Source organism: Coturnix japonica, chromosome 3 (assembly GCF_001577835.2).
Source record: "Coturnix japonica isolate 7356 chromosome 3, Coturnix japonica 2.1, whole genome shotgun sequence".
In the NCBI taxonomy this organism is placed as follows: domain Eukaryota; kingdom Metazoa; phylum Chordata; class Aves; order Galliformes; family Phasianidae; genus Coturnix; species Coturnix japonica.
Window position 1 is genome coordinate 26,186,399 of NC_029518.1, and position 15,787 is coordinate 26,202,185.

The window sequence follows — 15,787 nt, forward strand, 5'->3', positions numbered from 1 at the left end:
AGGAGACTTGGCACTGAACCGCATCTGGCTCTTCTTTTTGTACATAGTAAGATGTCTATGGGGCAGGATCAATTGCTCAAGTTCTTATAGCCTTTAATTCATCTGACCACAAGTACCTCAGTAGTCCTCTGTTTTCCTATTGCTTATCTTTTTGGATCCAGGCAACCTTTTATACACTGCCTTGAATTTCACTCCAAATATGAAGTGATGCCTACTTAAAGTGCAAAACCTGTAGGCTTTCTCTAGCAAACTTCGACGCAGGCCAGTGGGAAAAAAGCTATTTGAAGAAGTATCTTAGTATGGGATCTTCTCAGTTTGGGAAGACCTTGCCATTGTTCTGGGCTTACCCCCAAGTAGCAAACAGAGAAGTACAGCTAAAAATATGTTCCTAGAAAGTTAGGAACATATCCATATATTTGGGGTCAAGGCTTCTCTCTATTTTAAAGTTGTTTCTGAGAACTTTTCGGTCATATTGTTACTTGCATGGAGGGGATGCAAATGGCATGTTCCCAGAATATCTCAGGTAAACTCCTTTGTTCAAGATATAGGAGATTTAACAAAGTAGTCCTAGTGATCCCTGGTAAATCTTGAGTAGGCTTGATCATTAGAGTCTGTAAAAATGTTAAGTGTTTATACAGCTCAGGTAGCTGGCTATTTCTGCCCCAGAATGCTTGCAGGCTTAATGTGAAGGGCAGCTAATAATTCCAGCAGCTTTCCCCCTTGAGCTGGCAAATCTTAAAGTAGCTGTACATGCGTAGTGGGAAACTGAGCTCATGATCTGAAGGTGGAGTAACGCAATGAGATAATGGCCCAGTGACAATGGAAACAGATACCTCAGTGTGTCTCTTATGAGATCAGTTGCTCTGTGAGAAAATAATAATAAAATCCAAGTGAGCTAATAGCATGGAAAAAAACTGGAGAAATTGTGTTTGATTTAATGTATTGTGGGGTTCTGCTGGACAGTGGAAGAAGTCGAGGCTTCTTTTAAGGGGTGAGAGGTCTATCAGGTCTTTTCAATGTTTATGTAGACTTTCAGGTAATTTGTTTGCAAACCACAGGAACTGATGAAGCTACTTTGGTCTCTGCTAGCTGAACTCTTGTGATCTCTAATAACTGACGCGTATATTTTTGGAAGAGGGTGGCTCGCTTTTTCTGCTCTCAGACAAGTCTGTTTTAGGGCTGTTTCTTCAGCACTACTTTCTTATGACGAATGACTTCATTAGTGAGAATTCTCTCTACAGCCTTTTCTGTCCAGAGCCTGCTGGCTATGGAAAGACTGCAGTCTTACATACACCTTCAATTTCCCAGCAGAAAGGCCTAATTCTGTACCTTCATTCGCTTTCAGTGCTCATCCTTTTATCTTCTTTAATAGCTTGTATGCTGAAAGTGCATTTTTAATTAAATTGTTTGCATCTTGTATACGTACAGTATGTTCACTTCGAGAGCATTTTTATTACAGTGGAAGGGTGGTGAAATGTAATAAGTCTCAAGAATAATTAAAACCTGTGTTAACTTGTGTATGTTTCTAGTAGCAATTGAACTTTGTGTTGAGTCTCTTCTGGATCCAAGATTAGATCTTAATCAAGTAGGAAGGAAGTAAAGGGCAAATAAAGGAAAGGCTGTTTGTACATACCTGTATAAGTTCTTACCAGTCTAAGGTAAATCTCGCCTGTTACGTTAAAAGGAATTTAGCTTAAGAAAGTTTCTGTGTTCAATGCATACCAAGGACAAGAGATGAGAAGTGGAATAATATTCCAAATCAGCTGTGTGAGCTCTTTTACCTCTCTGTATGTGGATGTAGCCTTAGTACTGGTTTGGCCACCGCAGTTTACACTGAAGGGAAGAAAGCAGAACAACCTTGGGAGGGCTTTAACAGCAGCACAACATGGTAGAGGAAAGATAAATAACCTGGGATTTTTCAAGCGAGCATGGTAAACTGATGTTCTCAGTTCAGGGAGCTAGAATGCCTAAATCTGAAAGATGTGAGATTTTTATGTAAGCTTTGACTTACCGTAATGAATCGTCAGGTCCTTGTATTAGAGCATTTTGTGTAGTCCAGTCCTAGAAAGCCAAGGGAGGCTACATCTTCCAAGTCCCTTTTTACAAAGGGCCAAGACAGTTAATAATTTTTCAGCACCTGAAGACCTGAATGCATGTTGGAAAACCACCCTTGCTAAATCTCTGAAAATGCCAATAAAATCACTTTCTTCCCCAAAACATTGTAAACAAATGCTTTGCAGATACAAAGATGAGATGAAAAAAGGGCTGAATTCAATGAGTTCTCTTGCATGAAATACTTTGGAAAAGTGTTAATTTGTCTTTCTTCACCGAAAAATGCAGTTTTATGTTGACTTATAGATGGTCTGACTTTGCCAAAGACAGCAGGTGTTCTTGTTCCTCAAGTCTCATGGGACTTAGGTATCAGTTTTGAAAAGGATAGCATGAAGATGTCTCAAATATTAAACCAAATTCAAGGATTATGCAAAATGTTAAATGTTAGATCAGTCTGGAAGATTGTTGAGTTTTTGGAAGAGATCCATTTGAGTTAGATTAGAACTAATCTCTAATTAAAGCCCCTATTTAAATGTCAGAGTATTACAACTTGCTATCTGAAGCTAATTTTTAATATTCCATAAAATTATAGTTAGTGAATTTACTAGGCAGGCCTTTAAAAAAAAAAAAAAAAGCAAACGGATGTGATCATTCTTCGAGTATAAATGAAGGGAAAATACCTCTGAGGGACAGGGGAAGTTTCTGTTTCAGGCTGCCAGGATTTCCCGATGAATGACTGTATGAATGACAGAATGACTGTAAAGAGTTGCTTATTGTTTTTCAGGTTGTATCAAATGCTGCTGATCAGGGAGTTGCTATCACTGGGAACAACACCTTCAACAACTGGAACTGGCCTAATGCTGTGATCTTTGCTGCTACTGTAATCACTACAATCGGTAAGTATCAACTTTCCTAACTCTTTTCCTTATGCTCCAGTGTGTTCATACTCTTCCATTTATGTGTCAAGTTAGTCTCTGAATAAACTTGATATGGCTGGAGGTGCATAAAGTTCATGTGTTCATAGGCAGGTTTGTAGAGGAAAAACGGCTTTTGGCACTTATGCTTTTCCTGTACCCATGAGTAGTCTCTAATAATCAAGATTCAAGAGCTGTTGACTTGACTAGTGTCATTCCAGTTCCATTCATTCATATGCCTAAATTAACAAATCATAAAATCCCTAAACAAAATCTTTATAAAACTTTCTATTAATTTAAAGCACATGCATTTGAGATTTTTTGCACGACTGTCTCGTTGCTCACATGAATCTTTATATGCTACTGAATTAGCAGTATTCTTGGCTTTCAAAACAATCTAGACTTGTTTTTAACCCACCTTTTAAAGGAAGCAAGGAACAAGGTGTATGTCTTGTGGATATAAAATCCTTTGCATTTTACATACAGATGTTTAGAGCTGAAAATCATCTGCTTCTACGGAATTTGGTTTTTTTTTGTTAGAAGTTACTGTTACTGCTACAGCCTGCCTGCACCTGCAGTGTTAAAGTGTTAAAATAATAATAATAATAAAAATAATAATAAAAATAAAAATAAAAATCCAGGCATGCAAATTAACCAAAGAGATAAGTCTGGAGGTTGAACTAGAGAGAGAAGTCTGGAAGTTCATGTAAATGGAAGTCTTATTACTAGGCTGTAAGGTCGTATATAGCACTGTTGTACTTGAAGCTCTCAATACCCAGCTTATGACTTAACTTATAGCACAAAGCTGAAGTCAGGAACACGCCTAAACAAGAAAATTGTGGCAGAAGTTCATAAACTAGGTTCCTGATTTTAAAGCCTGAGATTGAACAAAATTCAACCAAACTACTTTGCAGCATCACAACACACCTCTCACTAAATTCAGGCCCTTACCTTGGGAACGCACCAAGCCACACTGTGAATGTGCAGAATGGATCTTTCACATGAAAGCTTACTTCAGAGGCAATTTTATTTCATAATGTTGATTAAAACTCAACCTTAAGTGCTGCTTAAGGTTGGGAAATCTTTTCAGAGGTTTTGGGATGAGCTTTTTTTCTCATGTTTATCTCATGTTGTCAAGAAAAAGATGCATGCTATCCAGGGAGCACTTAAAGTGTAGTACTTCTCTCAGCCTGCTTTAATGGAATACACATTTTCTGGAGTAATGTTGGAAGGCATCCAAATTCAGAAAATCAGCAGCTGGAGTAGACTAATATTCTTAGAGATGATGAAGTAAGGAGCATCTGATACAGCAGAAGCCCACGCAGTGTTGTTTAATGTATAGGTAGAATTGCCCTGAATTCTCTGCAACAAGAACAGACCATGAACATACTTATCTCTTTCAGGTTATGGAAATGTTTCTCCAAAGACACCCTCTGGGCGTCTCTTTTGCATATTTTATGGGCTCTTTGGAGTTCCTCTGTGCTTGACGTGGATCAGTGCTCTGGGGAAGTTCTTTGGAGGACGTGCCAAGAGGCTAGGCCAGTTTCTGACAAAAAGAGGAGTAAGCCTGGTAAGATCCTCTGCTTGTTTATCTTCCTGCTGTTTATTTTTGATGCACAGATTGAGCTTACACTTCTTAATTTACCTGTTCTTGTGTTAATAAACAGACACCGTTACAAATATGAATTGCCCAAATGTTGTTGTGTAAAAATAATTGAGGAGGGATAGATCCTATATGTTAACTCTGCCAGAACTTTTAGCAAATGATATTTTGCAGAAACATTTAATACTAAATAAAAATATAACTTCTATGAAGACGTGTGTCTCCCTACATGAGAAACCTATAGAATTGATGTAGGTGAGGCTTTTATTTCACAAGCATTCCATACAAGCTCCTGTAGCATGGAAATAAGATGACCTGCTTTGCTTCTTCTGCCTTTAGTTTTTATGCTAGCATGAGCATTTTACTATTCTGCAGTGAACCAGCTGGAAAACTTTTTTTTTTCCTCAATTACAGTCTTTTTGTTTCTTTTTTTCCATGTTGGTTGAGTTTTATCTCATTTCTAATAACTGCACAGAAATGAGAGGGAATGCAAAGATTGAGCTTCCAGAAGAGGGTGGGATTAGTTTAGGCCTTAGTTTCAGAAACAGCTAGAATTTTCTAGGTTTAGCACTTGAGAAAGAACTAAGTATGGTGGTGAAATCAGTGTGTGTACCCAGCTTTGTGAAGCAGGCTTTCTGCAGAGGTTAAATGAGTGGCACATGGTAGAAAGTGTAAATAGGAGACAAGCAGCACAAAGAGTTCTGATCTTCTGTATGCACTGTTGTCGGACATAGTTGTGTTTACAGCAGTCAGTGACCTTTAGTGACAACTTACAAACTTTTAGCACAAAATCTGAAGTGGCTGGTACTGTCGTATGATGCTCAATGCCATGAATGGTAAATTAGATTTATTTCCATGACTTTTCCTTCTTTCTTTACAGAGGAAAGCACAAATTACATGCACAGCTATTTTCATCGTTTGGGGTGTCTTGGTCCATCTGGTTATTCCTCCTTTTGTCTTTATGGTGACTGAAGGATGGGATTACATTGAAGGTCTCTATTACTCGTTTATTACTATCACCACCATAGGATTCGGAGATTTTGTTGCTGGTAAGTAACTATATTTCATGTATTGTTTCACTGCATGCACACTTTGGCAATTCTGCTTCTAAACTCAAATTCTACAAAGCTTTTCAGAACACTTTCTTCTGAAAAAGATTCAATAAGAATTAAGTAATGCTCCAGTTGGCTCTTCCATCTTGGTTTAGATACATAAGGCCTTTATTGGACTTAGTCTGGAGCCAGGCTCTGGAATTTGTAGTTCTTTCAGCTTTCCTATATTCTTATTTCAGGCATGGAGCTTTTCTATCTACTGCAGCAGTTAAGCACCTTTAAAAGGGCACATCAGTGTTAAGTGATAATTTCTGGGCAGCTGTCTAGAACTAGACAAAGAGGAAATACTGAACATATTATGTCTACCTCTTAAAACCTGTCTGCTGCACTGTCTTGGGATTTGGAGATGGTCCTTGCGAAGCGGAATTCTGAGACTAATCCTTTTCTCGAGCAAAGTGCCTATATCTGTATTTTAAAGTCTGGGGGAATGCTTAAAATTTTCCAAACGTGAAGTGTGTGCTGCCATTTGACATTATATACCAGTGGTCAGAATACGTGCAGCTAAAAAGTGGAAGAACTAGGATCAACTTTGTCAGAGGGTTTCAGATCCCTGCTTACCACCTCTCAAAGCAGTGTTTTAAGAACTAGATTCTGCTAGAGTGGAATGGAGTATTTCTTGGGCTAATAACTTGGCTGCAAATCCACTTCTTATGTTCTTGTTTTCTAATTCTTTGTAGGTGTAAATCCAGATGCAAACTATCATGCCCTTTACAGATACTTTGTGGAGTTATGGATCTATCTGGGACTAGCTTGGCTTTCACTCTTTGTCAACTGGAAAGTCAGTATGTTTGTAGAAGTCCACAAAGCAATCAAGAAACGGAGAAAAAAAAGAAAAGAGTCATTTGACAACCATCCTCGGTCTAAAAAACCTCTTCAAATGGGTACCTCAAAGGATGTGAACATTTTCAGCTTTCTTTCAAAAAAGGAAGAGACTTACAATGATCTTATTAAGCAAATTGGAAAGAAGGCCCTGAAGACAAACAATGACAAGATGATTAAAGTAGAAAATACTAAACAAAATATGCAGAATGCCATTAAAGATGCTCAGGTGACTTACACAAAGTCAGAGTCATTTGAGTATGATGAGTCTTCCCTGGACATTCAGAATGGTCATGTTTTGAGACATCTGCATGATAAACGTGTTGGAGACAGTCCTATTGAAGGAAACATGTTTGTAAACCAACTAGACAGGATAAGTGAAGAAGAAGGTGAAGTGTGGGATTCCAGAGACTATCGACCCTTAATATTTGAGAATGCCAATATAACATTTGTAAATGAGGATGATGATGAAGAGGAAGATATCTCAGATGATGAGGAAACTTCAAAATCCTCTATGGATGATAATACTGTAGAGGAACCTGAAACTGCAAAAAACTTAGTAAAATTCCCATCGTCTGATGAGTCTACCTTTACCAACAATGAGCTAGAACTTTCTGTGCCTTATGAACAACTGATGAATGAGTATAATACAGTAAGCAATGTGAAGGCTGCAACGTGAAGTGAGCTTGGTAGTAGTTTTCTGAAAATGATCAATGCATATTGAAGAAATTAACAGAGCAAGGAGAAAAGCATGTTTTTGCAGCTTCTCCTATCTCTTTGAAAGCAAAAGCAAGTCCCAAACTAATAACCTCCAGTGTCCTTTTCCCTATCTTAAGTTGGTTTCTGAGCCCATTCACTATGTTTATCTGAAAAGACTTGTAAAATACCAGTTGAGTTAGGAGTCCTACTCCTTGGAATTTTATGGTTCTCAAACAAAGTAGATAGAAAAAAAAGACTAGTTAATACACTGGACCTGCTCTGCATTTGTGCATTTCATTGAGGAATTAGTTTGGGAGTGTAACTATACAGTTGCAAAGAGATTGTTTCAGGCATCAAATGTGTTCGGTTACTCCACTAGCCCTTCACCTCTGAAAACCGGGATTTAAGTAACATTTTGATCAGGAATGGAAGCAAGAGGTTTGCTTTTTAAAAAAGCTACTCATTGTTACCACAAAAAATGGTGAAACCACAAGTGGTTCTTGATGAGAAACTTTAAATGGAACACTAAAGACAAACAGATCTGAGCTGAGGTGTGCTGGCAGACTGAGGAGGAAGCTTTAAAACATCTGTCTAGAATATGTTTGTGCTTGCCAAATTATAATGAATTGTAATTTTGTGAATAAAATATTAATATTTAAAATTCCATGGAATGGATTGAGAAGGAGCTCTCTAACAAGGAAGAAATATCTGGGATGAAGCTTACTGGTTGAGCTGCTAAACTGCAACTCAGCCCCAGAACTGTTGAAGAGTAAGGGGACTGGAGGACCTACTGATCAAAGCATGTAGGAGCACAAACAGGATGCAACTTCTTAATGTTGAAAGTGTCCTTCCACTGTCCATTTCTTAGAGGAAATACTTGAATGAACTTTATACAGTATCTATGTGCAGTTGAAGTTTTAGTGATGCTGTTCATCTGAGGGTAAAAAATTGCCTTTGGAGACATGGATATTCTCCAAATGCCCTAATGCCTGTCAGAATAGACCTGTAGCACTACTGCTGACCTGTGCAGTGTGTTAGTCAGTATTGTTATTTGATGTTCCTCCAAGCCTTGGTACTTCAGACTAGACTTGAATGAGAGATGATTTTTGAAACAGTTGATTATAATTTGCTTATTTGATTTGTTTTGAAGCTTGACCTACGTGCATATGCAATGGTTATTCTATCCTACTTTCAAGAAGGGTGAACGATGTCAAATCTTGTGCAAAACTGTGATACGATCAAGTGATTTAAGGACCTAAGTCACTTTTTTTTAAAAGGGACCTTGGCTCTAAACTCCTGAAATTATTTGGGTTGAAATGGGCTTCTAATTGAGAAGGAGTTATCTCTTTTAATAATGTTTAAGCCCAAATTATTTTGGCTACAACGAAAATTATACCATATTTTGTTGGGTTTTTTTTGTTTTTTTTTTTTTTTTTCCTGTACCATGCATTAACCCTGTCAGCTCTCACAAACGTTGTTCTTGATTACATGCTGGCAAAAAGAGCTTATTATGGTTATGTCTGATGTACTTGGAACAGAACATAGCCAAGGCCTTTGAACCTTAATATGTCAAGTTCTGTTGTTTTATATAGTTTCACTGTATTTATGTCATTGCTGTATGTCCTAAAGTTTTCAAAGTTCAGTGAACAGTAAAAGGTTGTCTCATTCTCATTTTTGGTGTAATGCTGGCAGACTTGCTAGCTTTGTAAGAAGAGCTTATGGAATCTTGCAGTGCTAATCTTTAATTACTAGACTTTCTATTAACTGCAGACACTGGCTGCAGCTTAAATTGCCGGCCGTTCCTTTGGAAACTGGCACTCTGGATATCCTGTTGACAAGAAGTTTAGAAGTCGTGACTGTGAAACAAGGGACTGTCTTTATTCTTTTCTTTTCAGAATCTTCCATGTATGAGATTTCTCAAATAGAAAGTGAACTGTCTTGCTGACAAAAATGTGGAAATGGTGTAATTGGAGTCAGTTGTTAATGTGTATTTGATTGGTAAAGGGTGATTGTAATTTCAAGTCCAACTGTATTATGTTATTGCCATTTGGAGCAGGGGTGGCTGGATGAATTTGACTTGTGCTATAAAGAAGATTCTGATTTAATTCTAATTGACTCCCCCACCATATACACACCTCTGCATTGTTTTTAAATGACTCCAAGCCCTCCTTCAACGTCTTTTATATCTGAAGGAGCGTGGTTGACAGCTGCACCTTATAGCTGTCAGACATGTTAGGTAAGAAGGCATACCTGGTGCAGTGGCAAATCTAGCTTTTTTTCTTTCTTTCTTTTTTTTTGAGAAAATGAGAAAGCACTCCGTATGGTTTTTTTGTTATCCAACTTGTCTTCCATTACTGATGCAAAGGTTGAAGTATTAGCAACAATTAGGAAGCTCACGACAATAAGGAGAAAAGAAGCTTGCTGGAATTATGTGAAATGGAAGTGCGTAGTCAAGGTTTGATCTTCATTTCAAAAAAGTAAGTGAATAAATTTCTGTTTAATACAGAAATAATACAACCCAGATCTTTGGCTGGGCTCTGATTAGGAGGGATGTTGCACACTGGAACACAGACTCTCCATTCTCTGTTGCAAAGTGCTGCACTTGTGTGCCAGAGCTGAGAATGGCTGGTATCTGTTTTGTATTATCAAGTTAGATGTGGCTCTTTGGCCTTTCCCAGTGTAGTCAGCATAGGCTGTAAGTATGTATATATAGTGGGATTTAAAGTAATGGTTTAAATTTATTTTAAAAGAACAAAATTCCCCCTTTTTGGGGAAATGCGATCACACCTCACAAAACTGTTTTCTAGACATCCCATCACGTGCCTTAATGCAGTCCTGCTACTGGGAGAAAAGCAAGTTGTTTTTCACCGGCCAACACAATTGGTCTTGTTAAGCCCTGATGATTTTCAGTGTTTTGGAGGGTTTTGTTCGGCACGCAGCTTTCATGCTGGTTCTCTCAAAAAAAACAGGGTTTTTAAAATAGTGGTGCCATCTCAGAAGTACCGAAGTGCTATGCCAGACAGCTTTTTGTCTGCCTGTCTTCCATGTCTTGAGAAAAGTGATGTAGAGGAATATCCGGGCTGGATTTTGAGCTGTTCAGCCTCCCAAGTGCCTCTGGTTAATCTGAATGAACTCCCCAGTGCTATTTCATATAGTTTTGTAGTTATTTTATTTATCTGGTCGATCTGGAAGCATTTTCTTTGGATGCCACATAAGATTTCATTTGACTAACTGGTGATGTTAGCTGATCTCTTAATGCGATATAATTACTTTTTATAGGTGAGGCAGATCTCTTACTGAAAAGAGGAGTTTATTTAAAAACGAAAATACTTAACAGTATAGAAAATGAAAGGAATAGAAGTGAAATCTCTTATTTCTGATTATTTCCTATAAGTAGACTGTACCTTCAGTTGTGAGGTATGAGTCTACTTCCACAACAGTAACTTGCTAATTTCACCAAGATAAGCCAATTTGTTAATAAATGAATAAAATCTGGAAACATGACAACAAAAGTTCATTCCTACAAAGGCCCTTTTTAATATTATAGACCAGGTGACTTCATCCCTCGTGACATCATTGTGACATTTCTTGCTTTTGTCCTATGCTATTGAAGCCTGTTTTTTTAGCAAAAGGGTGGCTTTTTCAGATACAAATCTCACGACAGGCGATCTGACATATCTGATGACACTGGTACGACATTGCTAAGGAAATACCAGAAGTGGTGTGATACTTCTTTTTCTGAACTAATGCTTTTTGAATCTGTTGCTGGCAATGGATTTCAGAAAACATACAGAAATAAAACCATAGATTGGTAACAGATCCGTGGTGACACAGTTGTATATTGTGAGATGGTTTTTCTCCAGTTGAACTGAGAGAGTAAAGTAGAAACAGACAAGCATTGCTGATGAGGAGAGCAAAAAGCAATATACAAGTCAATTGACATGAACAGAAAACCAAGAATTCTGTTGTGGACTTGTAATTTTTGTGCCTCGTGAGATTCGTTCCACTTGTGATGGATTTATGTTTTAAAAAGTATAAGCTTGTCTTTCATATGGCTTTTGAAGTTTGTACAGTTTTTTTTCTTTATCACTCCATAATATGCCTGTCTGTTCTTTGTTGCTGATTGTCACTGGAATCACACTGTATGTAAATATTTGCTAAGTCTTTTAAAATGTAATTTATTTTAATATTTTGCAATAAAAATTTTAACATTTACCTTCTGTGACATGGCATGAATGGACGTCAAGAAATGAAGTTTCTTCTGTGTTTGTAACGCACCTCGCAGATAAAACTGGTGCTGTTTCAAAGAGCTTGAAGGTGCAAGGAGCCATTAAAGCAAGGAATATTGGTATCCTGTTCAGCAGCATCTAGTCTGCAATTTGATACAGATACAGTTCAGCAGAATATAATACAACAAGCGTTTGGGGCAACTATTGAAGTAGGTCAGAAAGTTTTTTCTATGGCACTGTTTTTCACAAGGCTGTTTATTTTCACAGAAGGTATACTGAGACAGGAGGTGTTTGCATTGATCAGTGCTATGATAAAGTAGGAGTGACTGCTGTCTGTGTCTCATCCCAGAGCCATTGAAACATTTCAGTGGCAGTTAATAAATTTTCATGAGGATTCTAGTAACTTTGTATTCTGCAGGCCTGGAGGTATTGACGTTGTTTCAGCTGCAGCAATTGCCTTAAAATGCGTTAGAAAACAGGTAACCTTTTGCCTTAATATGTCGCAAAATGTGACTCAGTGATACACAAGATAGAGATGGAGATACCTGCAGAAACTGGGCCAGCCTCAGCCTGAGGGAGTAAAGACTGAACATTAGCTTTTGGGCAACTGGGTAAAAGGAGTGAGACATGAGCTAGGAAAGCTGGGAGATGCACAAGCGCAGGAGGGAAAGGTGGATGCTGTTGTGATTTGAGTAAGGATAGCCAACCTTTGCATTTTCCCCCTACCCCCAGAAGAGCTCACTCAGCGGAGAAGAAATAGCAGAGAAAGAAGAGGAGCCAGGCTGGTGGATGATGCCTGTAACAACCAAAGAGAAAGAGGTGGGGATTCTCTCGTGATGCCCACGGTAGGACATAACATAGTCTGATATGTACTTGATAACATTTCTATCAGATTGGAGCAGGCTAGAGCTCACAGACAACACTTGGTATTTTAGTAGAGAGTTAGTAATTTCAAGGAGATAGGGTAGTGAGAAGTAGGAAAACAGGATAAACCTGTATCTGTTATGTGCCTGTTCTTACAGTCCATGGCTGGCTGCGGGTTCCTCTGAATGTAATAGCTTAATAGATATGATCACAGACCAGCTGACACTTAGAAAAAAATAATTGAATTTGAACACATATCATAAGTCTTTATAATGTCTGGTGCAACGTGATACCAGCAACCTTTAGTTCATGGAAATTCAGAACTCATGCCTTTAATTCTGGAATGTGAAGACAGTGACATAGCAGCCAGAGAGCTGCTGGTTAGGGCTTTTTTACACAAGAGAATGCTACCTCAGCCTCTTTAGTACAATTTCCTGAAGCTGGATGAAAATTCAGAAGAGCCTGTTAGATCTCTCTTGACTATTATGCAAAGATCTGAAAGGCAGAGGAGGGCTCTTGCCCTACAGCTTGATCTGGAAGAGTTGCCTTATGTTTATGTTTTACACTTTGTGCCTTTCAGCATAGAGTTTTCTGTGTGTTTGTTTTTAAACTTTAGCTTCAAGCTTTCCCTGGTAAGGTTATTAATATCATATTATCTAGGAATAATGGCATGGGTAGAACACTGTGTTCATTAGAATTTGGCTTCTTTCTCTTTCAAGAAAAATCCCAGAATATGCTTTTGACCAAAAAGCAGGCTGCAGGCCTCCTCCTCATACCCTGCCTGGCTTTGCAGTGGGCCCTGGCTATATTTCCTCTTTATTTATCTTCTTCTTTTGTTCCTCCATTCCTGAGGAGCAAAAGGGAGCAATGGATAGGTGGGAGGAAGCAAACCCAGCCCTTCTGTAGCGCACATCTCACCCGCATGGTCAATTTGCAGGCTGCCCTGTTATATGTAAGTGATGGTGAGGAGGATTCCTGCCTCTTCCCAGCACCCCTCGTGGACATGCTGAAGCAAGCGCTCAGTCTTGCTTGGTAGATCCGTGCCTTGTTTAGCCTTCTGCTCAGTTGTGTTTATTACTTATTGGTCTTATACAGCATGAGATACTTAGGGCTTGCTAAAGGATTGCTTTTGCCTTTCACATTGGTAAATACCTTCTGCTACAGTGCAGCCAACACAGCATGTGCTGCAGGCTAGGGGTCAGGAATGTGTTAGCAATCTTGATTGCCATGATTTTTGCCCCAGTTCCCAAGAAAACCAGACTGTTAGGGTGTGAATTGGTAGGGGGATGATGTTTTGTGGGAACACAAATGTCAAAGCAGGGGTTCTATGAGTTGATACCAAACCAAATTCAAGTAGTGTAGTTCCCTATTGTATGTCATAGTTGCTCGTTGGAAAGCACAGAAAAGATGGTGACAACTCACTCCTTGCATTTTTCCTGGTTATGTTGTATTCTGCATGAAGAAAACTGTGGAAATTATGCCTTATCCACCTTTCATTCAAACTAGGGTAGAACTGGGAATGATACTAGAGATACCAGAACAAAAACTCTGAATATGTGAACTCTGAAATTGGAGTGAAAGGCTTAAAACATATCTAAAGCCAATGTGAAATTTTACCCCATACCACAATGAACTTTAGGAAAATTCTTTTGGATGCTTCCCTAAATACATTAAACAGAAGCACGTGTGTTTTCAAATTAGATCTATGCATTATTTTTTCAGGAGAGGGGAAGAAGGTACTTAAATACTTTCACGCACTTTTAATTTTATTTGAATGGGACAGTGATGTGTGGCACCATGAGATGCCTTTTGATTGTAAGGAGAATGACCACACAATGTGAATGAATATGGTCCTGCTCTGAGAACAAAAATCCTTTTCAAAGGCTGTCAACAGCTTTGCACTGTTTTATGGACTTATGGTTTAGGGCGCTCACTGATCACATTTCTGTTTATCATCTAGTTAAGTTTCTGGGTGTATAAGGAAGTATCATAATTAATTCCTAATGCCGTTAAGATCAGAGACAAAAATCCTTTTGTGTGCTTATTTGTGGGTTGGGCCCTGCTTGCGCTGATCAAAATAAACTGAGTGCAGAGGAGCACTTGTTTCTACATACTCCTGGTTGCTGGGCATAACTTAAATATATGTGCATCCTTGAATGTGGAATTCATCCTGCACGCTCAGGTTGCAGTAGAAACCGCAAGTGTCTGAAGCTGGAGGATAAGAGTTTATTCACAAAGCTGTGTTGTCCTTTCCTGGCAGCCTTCATATTTGCTTCTTATCTGTGGTACACTGGCAGTTAGAGAAAAGTAAAGGAACAAATCAAGACTTGAGCCACAGACAACCTCTTGATATTTTCTATTCCTCTGAGCCTGGGAATTTTGCCAATCCCATCTCTGGCCCGACTGGAAAGGAAGGAAAAATAGTAAGTTAATTGGTATGCTTTTTAATTGCTGATTAAAATAGGAAATGAACACAGGAGCAAGAGTAAGCAGCATGCCTTGGACAGTCGAGGGAGGGGCACTGCCCTCTTTGACAGGTTTTGTGGCTGTCACTTTTTAATAAAAGATAGAAAATGGTTGGCTTAGTTGAAAGGAATAAAGGCTTATAAAGAGGGCTCAAGGAAGGCAAGCCGGGCTTTAAGATTCTTTCTTCTGTGCTGTATTTCTTCAGAAAATGAACATTTTCTGTCTTTAAATTAATGTGAAATACCAGGCTAGACTATGAGATAGGTATCAAATAAAGGCAAGGTGAAGTAAATACCTATTTTTAAATTGCAGCTTAAAAGTTCTTTGTATTTGTGGTGAAAGTTCTTTCTCCTTTACAGCGGCTTAAATAGAGAAGAGAGTCTGACTGACATTCAGCACCCACTCTGATAATCCTAGCACATGTCGTTCAAGCAAAATTAAAAGGAGAGTGTTGAATTGGGAACAGTTTGTTAAGGCAAGAGATAAAATTCATATCAAGAACAAGAAGAATTCAGAGATCCGTAACTGTTGTATCTGATAAATCCATTATTTGTTGGGAGATTTGCTCTAAAACAACAGGAAATCCATTTTCTGGAAATTAATTTTAAGCACTTTTCTGAAGATATTTTGCACCTAAGTGATGCTGGCTTTTCTGAGGGAGTTTAATTCTATACTGTTTATCACTAACTAAAAAATATAATGTGTGTGGGGGGGGCTGGGGAGGGGCACAAATACTTGAAAGCTGCAAAAGCTGTGGGATAGAACTGGCAGCCTGTTAAAATGTGTAGGCAGGCAAATGTGTATTTCAGAAAATGCAATAAGAAATAAGGTGGAAAGGCACAGAAAGTCAAACTGACTTTTATTTAGAAGTTTCTGACCCCATGTATTCTTGTGCTTTCAAGCATTATGTGGTTTTGGAAATGCCTGGGATAAACTTAGCTTCCTCTGGCACAGACAGGGAGGAAAAGGCTTTGAGGTTATCACAGTTTATTTACTGCAAAGTGACCGTTCTTTAAGACAACAGCAACA

General features: G+C 38.5%; 1 protein-coding gene across 1 annotated transcript; it reads left to right on the forward strand.

The window, feature by feature from the left end:
- The first annotated feature begins 2,015 nt into the window (after positions 1-2,015).
- Positions 2,016-11,414, forward strand: LOC107311218 (potassium channel subfamily K member 5-like). The gene is made up of 5 exons (XM_015857558.1): positions 2,016-2,027; positions 2,804-2,948; positions 4,370-4,536; positions 5,450-5,618; positions 6,359-11,414. Exons 1-5 carry the CDS (start codon positions 2,016-2,018, stop codon positions 7,177-7,179), a joined length of 1,314 nt encoding a protein of 437 aa, XP_015713044.1. The 3' UTR covers positions 7,180-11,414.
- The last annotated feature ends 4,373 nt before the right edge of the window (positions 11,415-15,787 follow it).

Coding starts and splice junctions, on each gene's coding strand:
- LOC107311218 (XM_015857558.1), top strand. Junction 2,949..4,369: donor TACTGTAATCACTACAATCG/GTAAGTATCAAC, acceptor TATCTCTTTCAG/GTTATGGAAATGTTTCTCCA. Junction 5,619..6,358: donor ATTCGGAGATTTTGTTGCTG/GTAAGTAACTAT, acceptor AATTCTTTGTAG/GTGTAAATCCAGATGCAAAC.